The sequence below is a fragment of the Pan troglodytes genome, chromosome 5, assembly GCF_028858775.2.
Source record: "Pan troglodytes isolate AG18354 chromosome 5, NHGRI_mPanTro3-v2.0_pri, whole genome shotgun sequence".
Classification (NCBI taxonomy): Eukaryota; Metazoa; Chordata; class Mammalia; order Primates; family Hominidae; genus Pan; species Pan troglodytes.
The window spans coordinates 135,329,511-135,344,129 of record NC_072403.2 but is presented as its reverse complement, the minus strand read 5'-3'; the positions used below and the strand labels follow the sequence as shown (position 1 = coordinate 135,344,129).

General features: G+C 35.4%; 1 protein-coding gene and 1 long non-coding RNA gene across 38 annotated transcripts in view; one reads left to right on the top strand and one right to left on the bottom strand.

Moving 5' to 3' along the window:
- TRDN (triadin) overlaps nt 1-14,619 on the top strand; it is a 414,373-nt gene that overhangs the window by 173,903 nt on the left and 225,851 nt on the right. The window contains exon 11 of one of the 33 annotated variants that reach the window (XM_054686262.2): nt 278-8,850. The exons of the other annotated variants lie outside the window; for them this stretch is intronic. Within the exon in view, the coding sequence (XP_054542237.1) occupies nt 278-315 (38 nt within the window). The 3' untranslated portion in view covers nt 316-8,850. Of the gene's footprint in view, nt 1-277; nt 8,851-14,619 lie in introns of those variants that run through there. 33 annotated transcript variants of the gene reach the window in all.
- Nucleotides 1-14,619, bottom strand: part of LOC134810366 (uncharacterized) — a 70,188-nt gene that overhangs the window by 45,730 nt on the left and 9,839 nt on the right. The gene's annotated exons all lie outside the window — the stretch shown is intronic.

Sequence of the window (14,619 nt, the reverse complement as noted above, 5' to 3'; positions counted from 1 at the left end):
ACAACTGGTGGTTAATACTACTAATAATTCTTGAAAATATGATGTCTCAAGATCAGCACTGTAATAAATTTTGCTGGAACGTTAAAGTCATTTCTTTAAGTCTTCATTCATTTCTTAAACTTTTATTAAATCCCAAACATGGGATCATTTCAGATATTGTCCAAAATACTGGGGATTCAGAGATGAATAGAAAACAGTTCCTTCTCTGTCAAGACTCAATTTGCCTATATAAAACACCAGTAATTAAAGCTAAAACATCATTAATTTTTTACAACAGTACAAATGGAGGTCTTCCTCAGATCACAGCCACCCTAGAAAGGGGTAGAAACCCCTAGCTCAGTCCCACATTGGAAAGGATCTTCTGTGTGCAATGTGGACACTCCAGCCTGCTTGTTCAAGATCTTCCCACTCGGCTCAACAACTGCCCATTGGCTTTGGCCATCCCTTGAGACTAAGTGATGACACTCATGAGGATTCATCCAGGAAGAAGTTACTATTGTATATCACTTACCTAGAGAGTAAACAAGTGATTTAGAAACAACCAGTCCAAAAAAAAAAAAAAAAAAACAGAAAGAAAATAGACCAAAAAAATCAGAATTACATTTCTTTTGGCATTTGGACTATAATAGTTCACATGACTTAAGAGAATTTGACGCAAAACTATCTCACTCGCCAAAATGTTCATTGGACAAGACAACACCTATAAATAATAGCGTTGCCTTAATTTTTTATGGGATTCTAATTCTGTTGTTGTTTCCAGATGGACATAAAGCAACGAATTCAGATTTCCCAACTTGAGGGAGACTTTGATAGTCAGATTATTCAAGTGTTTGATGCCAAGTTATCTCCTAGCAGAGGCTCATAAAACACCAAGTAGCAAATATTTTGCTTAGCAATCTGTCACTTGGAAAAGGATGTGTCATTTGTTAAGTAGGACGCTTAGGTTCTGTTACTGTATTTATTTATTTATTTATTTTTTATTTTTTATTTTTTTTTTCTTGAGACGGAGTCTTGCTCTGCTGCCCAGGCTGGAAGTGCAGTGGCACCATCTTGGCTCACTGCAAGCTCCGCCTCCCGGGTTCACGCCATTCTCCTGCCTCAGCCTCCCGAGTAGCTGGGACTACAGGCGCCCGCCACCATGCCTGGCTAATTTTTTGTATTTTTAGTAGAGATGGGGTTTCACCGTGTTAGCCAGGATGGTCTCAATCTCCTGACCTCGTGATCCACCCTCCTTGGCCTCCCAAAGTGCTGGGATTACAGGCATGAGCTCCTGTTATTTTATTTAAAGAGCAATGTAATTTGACAGTTCATCCAAGAACCTAGTAATAGGCTGTGGTGAATAAAATAACAAGGTTTGAGGATCACAAGCCTTTGTCAGTGTCTTCTCTGAAAGCTTGAAGGCTGCTAACTCTGAGCAGCTTGGGGAGTCTATATTATCAGGCAATGCTGAGATCATGGGCTTTGTCAGGGCTTGCAGATGTGCTGCGTATGACTTCATTAACATAATTGATTAGGAGCTAGGACATATTTAGTATTAATCAGGCTGTTTTTAGTGAGGCTGATTATGCCAGTCCTCTTGATGCACTATTTTAGTCTGGAACTTCCTTAGAACCAAGCTGCAAAAAGAAAAAAAAAAAATAAAGGCTTTATGTAAAAAGGAGGAACTTTCATGTGGCACTAAAGTATGCTGTTATATTTGAGGAATACAATTATATCAGGTCAAAATGTAGGAGAATGTACATATTTCAATTTTAATGTTTTTTAAAAGTAGAGCTCATATAGAGACTAGATTATTAAATTTGTTCACAGGAGACTAGAAACAAATAAAACTTCATTAGTAGAAATCTAAAAAAAATGTGGCTCTGTATGGGTAAAAGAATACTACAAATCTGTAAAGCCAATACTACAAGTCTTTAAAGCCCATAAAAGCCTTCTTTGTGCTTTCATAGCGTTTAAGAAACAAAACTTCCACAGTACTTACTTTGTTCTGGGAAGTATCTGTGTACTTCTTGTCTCAGTCCACTTATTTAGTGCCTTGAAATTGGTCTTGCCTTTCTTGGATTTCTGTGTTGTCCCCACATTGCGTGCTTTGTCTGCCATAATGAAGTTTTTATTACTTTGAATTTTTTGATACAAAGGGACTAATTATATATTAAATCATTTATTTCCTTTGACTCTTATTTTATGTTTTAGAATTTGTTTGGCCAGGAAAAATTGGCTACAATAGGTTTTGAAAAGATCTTGTACAATAACCACTTCACATCATCATTGTGGTCATTGTTGTAAATTTGTATTTAATTATGGATATAACTGAAACTAATTTAAAATGAACCTAATGTAAATATAATATTAATTCTCATCCTTTAAGCAATTTTGAATTCCCATGTCTATTGGGAGCTCTTACTAGGGCTGAAATGCCTACAAGTTCAAAGGGACACTGTAGTTATCCATTTCTTTCAAAAATGGGGCTGACTTATGTGAGGTTTTTCCTCAAATCAAATAGTATCTTATAATATTAACATTATAGGTGATTTTAGCTCTTAGCATGAAAGGTCCTTTATCATCAAATGTTTTTCAGCATCTCTGCTAACCTCTTACCTCAAGAACTGTATTTCTCAGAATCCTCAGTGGTTAAGCAGAACAACTTCAGGCAATGTTACCCGCCCTCTTCCCAATTACCAAGGAAGGCAGAAAAGCTGTTTCATAAAATCCTTGTATAAGCAAAATTACCATATATGATTCCATTCATCTTTAATCAACAATACCAGATAATTTCTTTCCCACTGCTTTCACCCACATGTAATTATTGGGCATTTAGTATAAAATTACCAGGACTCCTCTGTTGTGGCAAAGATGTGGAAGGAAGAAGTTAAGTTATACTTAAATTACTTTTAATATTTCATTAAACAGCTGCAATTTACATGAATGAAGTCGAATAGAGAAAGGTGAATTACTATCAAGTACCCTATATCTTGTTGAATAAATATATAACTAGTACTTAGTCTTGCAATTATAAATAATATTATAAATGCTAACACTTGTATGTGAACAAGAGAACTCTAGAGAGAAAACCAGAGTCCTGCCCAATCTCAGCTTTGATACTAATGAGTTGCATGGTCTTTGACAAATCAATTGACTTCTTAGGGCCTCAATTTCTTCACCTATGAACCAAACTTAAATAGTCTCTAAAGTCCCTCTGTGCTTTTATACCCAAAGATTTCACACCTGTATTTTTCAGGCTGGTAGATTGGTAATAAACTGCCAGAAGAACAGAGTGAACCCTACATAGCTTTGCCTAGTGGTTAAATAGCAACTGTAGATATGATAGAGATGTTAAACTTGTTGGGACAATGGATAATACTATGAAGCATTATTTACTGAAACACAAAAATAAGTTACATAAATCATAAAGGCTGTAAAAGGAGGAAGATGAGATATAAATGAGGCAAGGTTATCAAGTGAAACTGCAAGTCTTTCATTGAGCCATAAAGAGTAAGTTAGTTGAATTTGTATAGATACAGAGGAGAAAGGAACATTATATAAAATTTATTATAAGATAATTTTTTACCATAGGATGCATCTGAAGACAATATTCTACAGGAGCTAGTAAGGTTTTATTTACAATTCTATTAAACCAAGAACTTTATTACCTTAGCTCCTCAGTGAGATATATCCTGAGAAGTAAAAAAATAAAATAAAATAATAAAATAGAAATTTGGCCTCAATTTTTATTTCATTAACTCCATGACACAATAGATTTTATTGAACTTCAGGTCAATATAATATTTTTCTTTGTTTTGTGGAGAAATAAAGTCATATCTTTTGGTGATTTTTAATAGGATTGCCCTTTAGTTACAAATTATGATAAAATATATAAACCAAACTACTTTTACCACCTATTTAACTTAAAGAGTTGCTAATAACAATATAGCACATTTTCTAGCACAGTTAGATACTCAACCATTGGTTGCTGTTAATATTTTTTATATCAGGAAATTTCTTATACATATAAAAACCATTAATTTTATGGTAGCTCTTTATTGGTATCCACAGAAGCTAGTAAGGTGATTGCTTTCATGACATTGGTCAGTATACATAAAACTCTAATATAATTTTTCAATACAGGACTGGAACCATATCTTGGAATGTTTTGTATACACAGCTAAAGCTTTTACATGTCCTGATAGACTGTGTAGTACTGCTTAAGCAATTGAGCAGAGAGTAGTATGATTAACTTTGTCTTCAAGATTATGTGTCAACTACAGAAAGGATGAATTGGTGAGTGGTGAGCTTAAGAGTTGGGAGTATAAGACAAATTTAGGAGAATACTGCCCATGGGAAAACTTATGCTACTTTTCTTTTAAACAATCACATTTTACTCTCAAAACAACTACAAGTAGTGAATATGATTTATGTCATTTTAAAGAGAAGATCGGAGAAATCAAGTAAATTGCCTAAGATAACACAGCTCTAAAAATGGTATAACTGGAATTGAAAGCCAGGTGTCTCCTACCAACGTTCAGTCTATTTCCATTATCCTAAAATGGCAATTAAGTGTTGGAGCTGAGTATAATTGCTAAAGTTCTTATCTGATTTGGTTAATTGAATGGCATTAAGAATAAGAACAGGTTTTGAGAGATAATAATGAATTACATTTGGGGCTTGCTGGGTGTATTGGGGTCCCTGGAACACTTGCATGAGTGATTAAAAGAGTTTAATGAATATAGTACTTTTAAAGGTTTGCAGGGTTATGGTGGAACCCCAAGAGCTAGCCAAAGTAGGAAGCCTTTATCACTCCTATGCCTGAAGAGGCAAGAGAATAGAATGGTTTAGACATCCAGAAAGCCTTATAGCTTTAGGGAAGAGATGTCCAATCAGAACATCTGAAGGTCGTGTCCTTCAGTAGGGGACCACAACCACCAACCAACACTCTGTAAAATGATGTATGTAAAATTCTCAGTGAGCCTGGGAGGAAACTAGAGAATAGATGCCCAGATCTCTCTCTTTGTCTTACTGTATTATCTCTGGATGTTGCTCTCATAGGCCAAAACAGCCCACATTCAGAGGACATGGGGCTTGATTAATGTAACCCATAAGGGTCAGGGTGGAGAGGGACCTGGAGAGAACATGGAGACTACATGTCAGGCAGGATGCTGAGCTTGATCCACACAAGTGGTAATCTGCAGTGGACAACTGAATATATGAGTCAGGAGTTTACAAATGAGGGAGATATAGATATTGAAGTCATAAGTTAGCCCTGGCACAGCATTTCTTGGAATATGTTATGAGAAACTCTAGTTCTATGATATTATTTGTTAAAAACAGTTTTCATGACAAAACACTTTTGGGCAGCTTAATATATTATATTTTTTCTTTTGCATTTACAATGCACACACACATATATCAAAGGATCCAAAAATTCTGTATGTTAAGGAAATCTGTTTAACTTTTTTAAACCAGTGTTCCCCTTTTTTTTTAATCACAGAAATATTTCTATTTCTGATAATACTCATCAATTTCCTAAAGAGCAAATGATCTCAAAAACACTGTCATACAAAGGTTAGCTTCAAACATAACTAAAGAGCAGGTCAGCCATGAATCTGAGGCTGTTTAGAACACAGCATAGACCCAAGAAAGGAAATGTAGAACACATTGATTTAGTCAGCATTCTCCAGAGAAACAAAACCAGTAGGAGACATCTATCTCTCTATCTATTTACTGAGAAAATATTATTTATGTTAAAGGATTGGCTGATGCAGCTGCAGGGGCTAGTAAGTCCAAAATCTGCAGGGCATGCAGGCAGTCTGAGGGCCCAGGGAATAGTTTATTTTGCAGTCTTGAGTCTGAAGGCAGTCTGAAAGAAGACTTCCTTCCTCCTTGGGGGACTTCAGTCTTTTCTCTTTAAGGCCTTCAACTGATTAGACAAGGCCCATCCCACATTACAGAGGGTAATCTGCTTTATTCAAAGTCTATGATTTAAATGTGAATTACATCTAAAAACTACCTTCGTAGAAACATCTAGACTTATCTTTGATCAAATAAGTGTTACCAAAGCCTACCCGAATTGATGCATAAAATTAGCTATCACAAATATCATTAGAATACAAACTGATAAAGCCAAGGATGAGACAATATGAAAGAGAAAAGGGTATAACAGGCCCCAGTGCTCCAGAGAGATGGATAACACAAAGATTGGCCAGGAAAATTTAGATTTGTCAATTAGAAAATTATGCTCATCTACTCTTGACTCTAAATTTTCTCTCTGCTACATATAAATGAGGATGCAGTAGTCATGAGTTTGAACTAAAGGATCAACTGTAAGATTTTTATTAGTTCCCTTAATCTCTGAAAGACTGGGTTTCCTCATCTGCCAGATGATATTTACTAGTAGGATTTAGTAGTGCTTTCGGAAGAAAAAAGAATTTTGGAGAGAAAGCTGTGATGGCGGAGGCTTGGGAAACTAGATTAAGAATGGAATCTTTAGAATATTTTGTTTTGGGTCATATGATGTTGACTATTTGAGATATTTCAATAAAGATTTAAACATATTTTCAATTTTTTCTTAGAATTTTAGACTCTTGTTTTTTATTTTTTTAACTGAAACACTGTACTAGGGCTTGGCCTGAGGTAACATAGGTATCTTTCAGTTAATATGTTAAAACAAGTATAATTCAGCTTAGTGTCATGGAAAAGTAGGTAAGTATTAATAACTGTTGAGTAAATTTTCTTAAAAACACAAAAACAAATAGGTGGCAAAGCATCAAAAGAAAAAAAAAAAGGAAAATGAAAAGGGAAAGAAATGAGAGTTCCCCATGAATTATGAGCTATAAGTATATTTTAATAGACAAGAAACTTGTATCTCTAAACTTACAACTTTCTTCTTTTGTTATATTGGTTTTGATTTCCTGTTATTGATTATTAAAAAGACCTTTTGTGAAAACAATTAACTTTTTCTCACTGTCCTATCCATAAGAGGAAGCAGTTTTGTTTTTCTTACCCTCTACAGCTGCCAAGATAGATAGGGGCATCTGTCTGTCTTGACTGTTCAGTATCAAGAGATATTTACTCTGAAGACCAGGAATGTTCCCCATGATGCGGGAAACAGGAAAAGGGCCTTCTGTTGAGATCAGGGCCAGTTTCCTGCTTCACAGCCCTTTCCTAACTGTTAATGCTAGTATAAAAGAAATGGTTTTTTACTTGCATTTTGACTTGTAAAAGACCAAAGAAGAAGGATGACACAGTTTGTGAATTTGAGCGAATTTGATCTAATCTCTTTCTTGTTATGGAATTCTAAGTGAAACTTCCTTGTGTCAGCAAGTTTTCTCATAAAACATTTTATAAAAAAGAATGTTTCCTCCAATGCTCTTGCTTACAAGTACCAATTTTTCCTTATAAAACATTTGTTTGCGATCTGGTCTGTTTGACATAAATATTTCTTCCTATTATACCAGCTTGTTACAATTCCAAATGGCGTCATCCTTTCCCTCTCTAGAATGAGTGAGAAAAGTGGCTGCATCTTCAAGACCCAGTGTATTTTACATAGATGGAGTAAACAGTCTTGGAAATTGCTCATTTAATAAAGGATAAGGAATGCTGTAATCCCCAACACTTTGGGAGGCCAAGGTGGGTGGATCGCTTCAGCTCAGGAGTTAGAGACCAGCCTGGGCAACATGGCGAAACCCTATCTCTACAAAAAATATAAAAATTAGCCGGGCATGGAGGCGTATGCCTGTAGTCCCAGCTACTCAGGAAGATGAGGTGGGAGGATCACTTGAGCCTGGGAAACAGAGGTTGCAGTGAGCCGAGATCCCACGACTGCACTCTAGCCTGGGTAACAAAGTGAGGCCCTGTCTCAAAAAAAGAAAAAAAAAATGCCTGCTTCAATTAAATGAGAATTTTATATAAAAACATTTTTAATTTACTAGAATAAAACTTATATTAAGAAGTAGAAGACATAATGTGTTACTAGTTTGTTTTAATCCATAAGAGATGGTAAAATCTGTCATGTAGTGCATCAGTTCAAATAAGCCTGAACTCAGCATATTGAAATGATTACAACTTAAAAACTTGTGGTCTTTATATGGGCACTTGCTTCTATTTTAAGAATGGATATCCATTAGGCAAATTTAAAAAATTGAAAGGCTTCATTTGAAAATCAGACTTACACATGTGTCCCATATACTAGTAATTTTTTATTTTAAAGTCAAATCATATTTTAAAATAGCTATTGAGTCTTATTAATTTATTTAATAAATCAAGTCCAAAACTGTTATAAAAATAGCAGTATCTTTGAAATAGTACTTTAAGGTAATGTATGTTTTGGTTTTGAGTTGCAACCAACTTTTTCTTGTACTGATAATTTAGTCATGAAAAGAAAAACTCAATTTTCTAATGTTTCTAGGCATCCTTGACATTTTAAATGTAATGAAATATTCTTGCAGTCCATTTCCAATTACAGAAAAATGTAGAAAAACATATAGATAAAATATGGAAAAAGTAATTTTATGTAAGTAACATGATATTGTAAATGAAAAGTTGTTGGAAAAGAAACTTATATTTATGTTTTCTTTACTATTTCTACAAGACACTTTGGGAAAGCTTACAATAAAACATCTTGAGTAAGCAATGATTCTGCATAAAAATTTAAAAGAGTTTTTTAGGAATTTCCAAATGTCAGCAACACCAAACAAACAAACAAAAGCATTTGTAATTTATGGAGTTATCTAAAGAGATAAGTGCATGTGAATTCAGCTTCTCCTCTGAGTCCAAGTCAGTAAACTTTGAGCATTTGCCTTCTGAAATGCAAAAGCACTGAGTGGAAAAATAAAATATAGCATCTCCTTTTCCTTCTCCCGTCTCGCTCCTCTTTCCTTCTCTCTTTGTTTCTCTAACACACACACACACACACACACACACACACACACACACAGTGGTTGCCTTTTTTGTTTCACTTCTATATAGAAAGTGAGAAAGAACAGATGTGGCACCCCTCTGCTATACAAACACAACCCATTTTAAATAAATGCAATCACTCATGTAAAAAGCTTTATCATTTTCAAAAGGTTTGGGAGAAATCTACCTTATCCATTTTAAATGCTAAGTTTAATTAACATAGAAACATTTTTGCAATTTGAAATGTATTGAATAATCTTTCTCGTTACCTTTCCTTTTGCATACTAAATTCAGAAATATGAAAAAAAATCGTGAAGTCAAATAACTTTGGTTGTGAGACCGTTGAAAGATAAGTTTGGCATTGATGAAGTAAAAGGTGGCACTTCTTTTCTGCCCATGACTCAATCAGCTTGAAAGTTTTTCACAGAGTATATCTATTTCAAGCTTCATTATCCATGTTGCAGGAGAGAAACAGGGTTTGTGATCATCTTTAGATTTAAATTTTGTTCTGTCACTTACATCAGCATTCCTCAACCTTTTTGGCACCAGGAACCTGGTTCCTGGAAGACAATTTTCCCGGGGACAGGGGTGAGAGGAGGGATGGTTTCAGGATGAAACTGTTCCACTTCAGATCATCCGGCATTAGATTCTCATAAGGAGCATGCAACCTAGATCCCTCGCATGTGCAGTTCACAAGAGGGTTTGCTCTCCTATGAGAATCTAATGCAGCTGCTGATCTGACAGGAGGCGGAGCTCAGGCAGTAATGCTCATTTGCACTCTGCTCACCTCCTGCTGTGCACCCCAGTTCCTAACAGGGCACTGACCAATACTGGCTTGCAGCACAGGGGTTGGGGACCCCGACTCATATGACCTGTGAAGTTGGCCACATTCGTCATCTTTCCTGAGCCCATTTCCTCACAGGTTATGAGATGTGTTGACTTTTACCTGAGAATGAAGTATATTCTAGTGCATATAAGCTCATGTGCTGTATTCTAATAGTATAATTTCTTATTGTCTTGAAATTACTGTGGTTCCAACCCAAACTAAAACATATTTTTTTACCTTGTTTGACCATGTAAAATAAAGTGATTATTAAAATCCTTTCATCACACCTTTCGGAGGCTCAAAGGGAAAAAGGTAGTATGATATCATTTTTTAACATTTTTCCGTCAGTTATTGAGTACAGGTGGTATTTGGTTACATGAGTAAATTCTTTAGTGGTGATTTGTGAGATTTTGGTGCACCCATCATCCGAGAAGTATACACTGCACTGTATTTGTAGTCTTTTGTCCCTCGTCCCCCTCCCACTCTTCCCCCAAGTCCGCAAAGTTCATTGTATCATTCTTATGTCTTTGTGTCCTTATAGCTTAGCTCCCACAAATTAGTGAGAACACACGATGTTTGGTTTTCCATTCCTGAGTTACTTCACTTAGAATAATAGTCTCCAGTCTCATCCAGGTCACTGCAAATGCTGTTAATTCATTCCTTTTTATGGCTGAGTTGTATTCCATCATGTATATACACACACACACACACACCACAGTTTCTTTATCCACTCATTGACTGATGGGCATTTGGTTTGGTTTCACAATTTTGTAATTGTGAATTGTGCTGCTATAAACATGCATGTTCAATCTTTTTCAAATAATGGCTTCTTTTCCTTTGGGTAGATACTCAGTAGTGGGATTGCTGGATCAAATGGTAGTTCTACTTTTAGTTCTTCAAAGAATCTCCACACTGTTTTCCATAGTGGCTGTACTAGTTTACATCCCCACCAGCAGTGTAGAAGTGTTCCCTAATCACCACATACATGCCACTACTGTTTTTTTATTTTTTTTTATTATGGCCATTCTTGCAGGAGTAAGGTGGTGTTTCATTGTGGTTTTGATTTGCATTTCCTTGATCATTAGTGATGTTGAGCATTTTTTCATATTTTTGTTGGCCATTTGTGTATCTTCTTTTGAGAATTGTCTATTCATGTCCTTAGCCCACTTTTTGATGAGATTGTCTGTTTTTTTTCTTACTGTCTTGTTTGAGTTTGTTGTAGATTCTGGATATTAGTCCTTTGTCAGATGTATAGATTGTGAAGATTTTCTCCCACTCTGTGGGTTGTCTGTTTACTCTGCCAACTGTTCCTTTTGCTGTGCAAAAGCTCTTTAGTTTAATTAGGTCCCAGCTATTTATCTTTGTTTTTATTGCATTTGCTTTTGGGTTATTGGTCATGAAATCTTTGCCTAAGGCAATGAATGTCTAGAAGGGTTTTTCCAATGTTATCTTCTAGAATTTTTATAGTTTCATGTCTTAGGTTTAAATCCTTTATCCATCTTGGGTTGATTTCTGTATAAGGTGAGAGATGAAGATCCAGTTTCATTCTCCTACATGTGGCTAGCCAATTATCCCAGCACCATTTGTTGAAAAGGGTGTCCTTTCCCCACTTTATGTTTTTGTTTGCTTTTTCAAAGATCAGTTGGCTGTAAGTATTCGGGTTTATTTATGGGTTCTCTATTTTGTTCCATTGATCTATGTGCCTATTTTTATAACAGTACCATGATATTTTGGTGACTATGGCCTTACAGTATAGTTGGAAATCAGGTAGTGTGATGCGTCCAGATTTGTACTTTTTGCTTAGTCTTGTTTTGGTTATGTGGGCTCTTTTGTGGTTCCATATGAATTTTGGAATTGTTTTTTCTAACTCTGCGAAGAATTACGGTGGTATTTTGTTGGGGATTGCATTGAATTTGCAGATTGCTTTTGGCAGTATGGTCATTTTCCCAAGATTGATTATACCCATCCATAAGCGTGGGATGTGTTTCCATTTGTTTGTGTTGTCTATAATTGCTTTCAGCAGTGTTTTGTAGTTTTCCTTGTAGAGGTCTTTCGACTCCTTGATTAGGCATATTCCTAACTATCTTACGTTTCTTTTTGCAACTATTGTAAAAGGAATTGAGCTCTTGATTTAATTTTCTGCTTGGTTGTTGCTGATGTATAGAAGAACTGCTGATTTGTGTACATTAATATTGTATCTGGAAACTGTGCTGAATTCTTTTATCAGTTCTAGGAGCTTTCTAGAGGAGTCTTTAGGTTTTTCAAGGTAAAAGATCATATCGTCAGCAAATAGTGACAGTTTGACTTCCTCTTTCCCAATCTCAATGCTCTTTATTTCTTTCTCTTGTCTAATTGCTCTGGCTAGGACTTCTAGTACTATGTTGAAGAGAAGTGGTGAGAGTGGACATCCTTGTCTTGTTACAGCTTTCAGAGGGAATGCTTTCAACTTTTACCCATTCAATATATGTTGGCTGTGGGTTTTTCATGGAAAGCTTTTATTACATTAAGGTATGTCCCTTGAATGCTGATTTTGCTGAGAGTTTTAATCACAAAGTGATGCTGGATTTTGTCTCATGCTTTTTCTGCATCAATTGAGATGATCATATGATTTTCATTTTTAATTCTGTTTATGTGGTGTATTGAATTTATTGACTTGCATATGTTAAACCATCCCTTCATCCCTGGTATGAAACCCACTTGATCATGGTGGATTAACTTTTTGATATGTTATTGGATTCCGTTAGCTAGTATTTTGTTAAGGATTTTAACATTTATGTTCATCAAGGATATTGGTCTGTAGTTTTCATTTTTCATTATGTCCTTTCCTGGTTTTGGTATTCAGGTAATACTGACTTCATAAAATGAATTGGGGAGAATTCCTTATTTCTCTATCTTGTGGAATAGTGTCAAAAGTATTGGCACCAATTCTTCTTGGAATGTCTGGTAGAATTCTGTGAATCCAACTGGTCCTGGACATTTTTTTGTTGGTAATTTTTAAATTACGATTTCAGTCTTGCTGCTTGTTATTGGTCTGCTTAGGGTATCTAATTCTTCCTGATTTAAACTAGGAGGGATGTATTTTTCTAGGAATTTATCCATCTCTTCTAGGTTTTTAGTTTATGTGGGTAAAGGTGTTCATAATAGCCTTGAGTGATCTTTTTTATTTCAGTGGTGTCAATTGTAATGTCTCCTGTTTCATTTCTTAGTGAAGTTATTTGTATTTTCTTTCTTCTCTTCTTGGTTAATCTTGCTAATGGTCTATCAATTTTATTTATCTTTTCAAATAACCAGCTTTTTATTTCATTTATCTTTTGTATTTTTTTGTTGTTGTTTCAATTTTATTTATTTCTGCTCTGATCTTGGTTATTTCTTTCTTCTGCTGGGTTTGGGTTTGGTTTGCTCTTGTTTCTCTAGTTCTATGAGGTGTGACCTTAGAAGTCAATTTTTGCTTTTTTAGTCTTTTTGATGTAGGCATTTAGGGCCATGAACTTTCCTCTCAGCACTGCCTTTGCTGAATCCCAGAGGTTTTGGTAGGTTGGTTATTATTGTCGTTCAGTTCAAATAATTTTTAAATTTCCTCCTTGATTTTGTTTTTGAGCCAGTGCTCATTTGGGAGCAGGTTATTTAATTTCCATGTATTTGCATGGTTTTGAAGATTCCTTTTGCAGTTGATTTCCAGTTTTATTCCACTGTGGTCTGAGAGAGTGCTTGATATAATTTCAGTTTTCTTAAATTTATTGAGGCTCATTTTATGGCCTACCATATGATCTGTCTTGGAGAAAGTTCCATGCACTATTGAATAGAATGTGTATTCTGTGGTTGTTGGATGAAATGTTCTGTATATATCTGTTAAGTCCAGTTGTTCCAAGATATAGTTTAAATCCATTGTTTCTTTGTTGACTTTCTGTCTTGATGATCAGTTTAGTGCTGTCAGTGGAGTATTAAAGTCCCCCACTATTTTTGTGTTGCTGTCTATCTGATTTCTTAGGTCTGTTAGTAATTGTTTTATAACTTTGGGAGCTCCAGTGTTAGGTGCATATATATTTAGGATTGCAATATTTTCCTGTTGGACAAGACCTTTTACCATTATATAATGTCCCTCTTTGTCTCTTTTTACTGCTGTTGGTTTAAGGTTTTTCTTGTCTGTTTTTCTTGTCTGATATAAGAATAGCTACCTCTGCTTGCTTTTGGTGTCTATTTGCATGAAATGCCTTTTTCTACCCCTTTCCTTTAAGTTTATGTGTGTCCTTAAGTCTTAGGTGAGTCTCCTAAAGGCAGCAGATAGTTGGTTGGTGATTTCTTAGCCATTCTGTGGTTCTGTATCTTTTAAGTGGAGCATTTAGGCCATTTACATTCAATGTTAGTATTGAAATGGGAGGCACCATTGCATTCATTGTGCTCTTTGTTGCCTGTGTACTCTGGTTATTTTGTTTTTGCTTTTTAACTTCTATTTTTGTCTTATAGGGCCTATGTGATTTATGCTTTAAAGAGGTTCTGTTTTGATGTGTTTCCAGGATTTGTTTCAAGATTTAGAGCTCCTTTTAGCAGTTCTTGTACTGGTGGCTTGGTAATGGCGAATTCTCTCAGTATTTGTTTGTCTGAAAAAGACTGTATCTTTCCTTCATATATGATGCTTAGTTTCACTGGATACAAAATTCTTGGCTGATGATTGTTCTGTTTGAGGAGGCTGAAGATAGGGCCCCAATCCCTTCTGGCTTGTAAGGTTTCTGCTCAGAAATCTGTTGTTAATCTGATAGGTTTTTCCTTTAGAGGTTACCTGGTGCTTCTCTCACAGCTCTTAAGATTGTTTCCTTCATCTTAACTTTGGATAACCTGATGACAGTGTGCCTAGGTGATGATCTTTTTGCAATGAATTTCCCAGGTGTTCTTTGTGCTTCTTG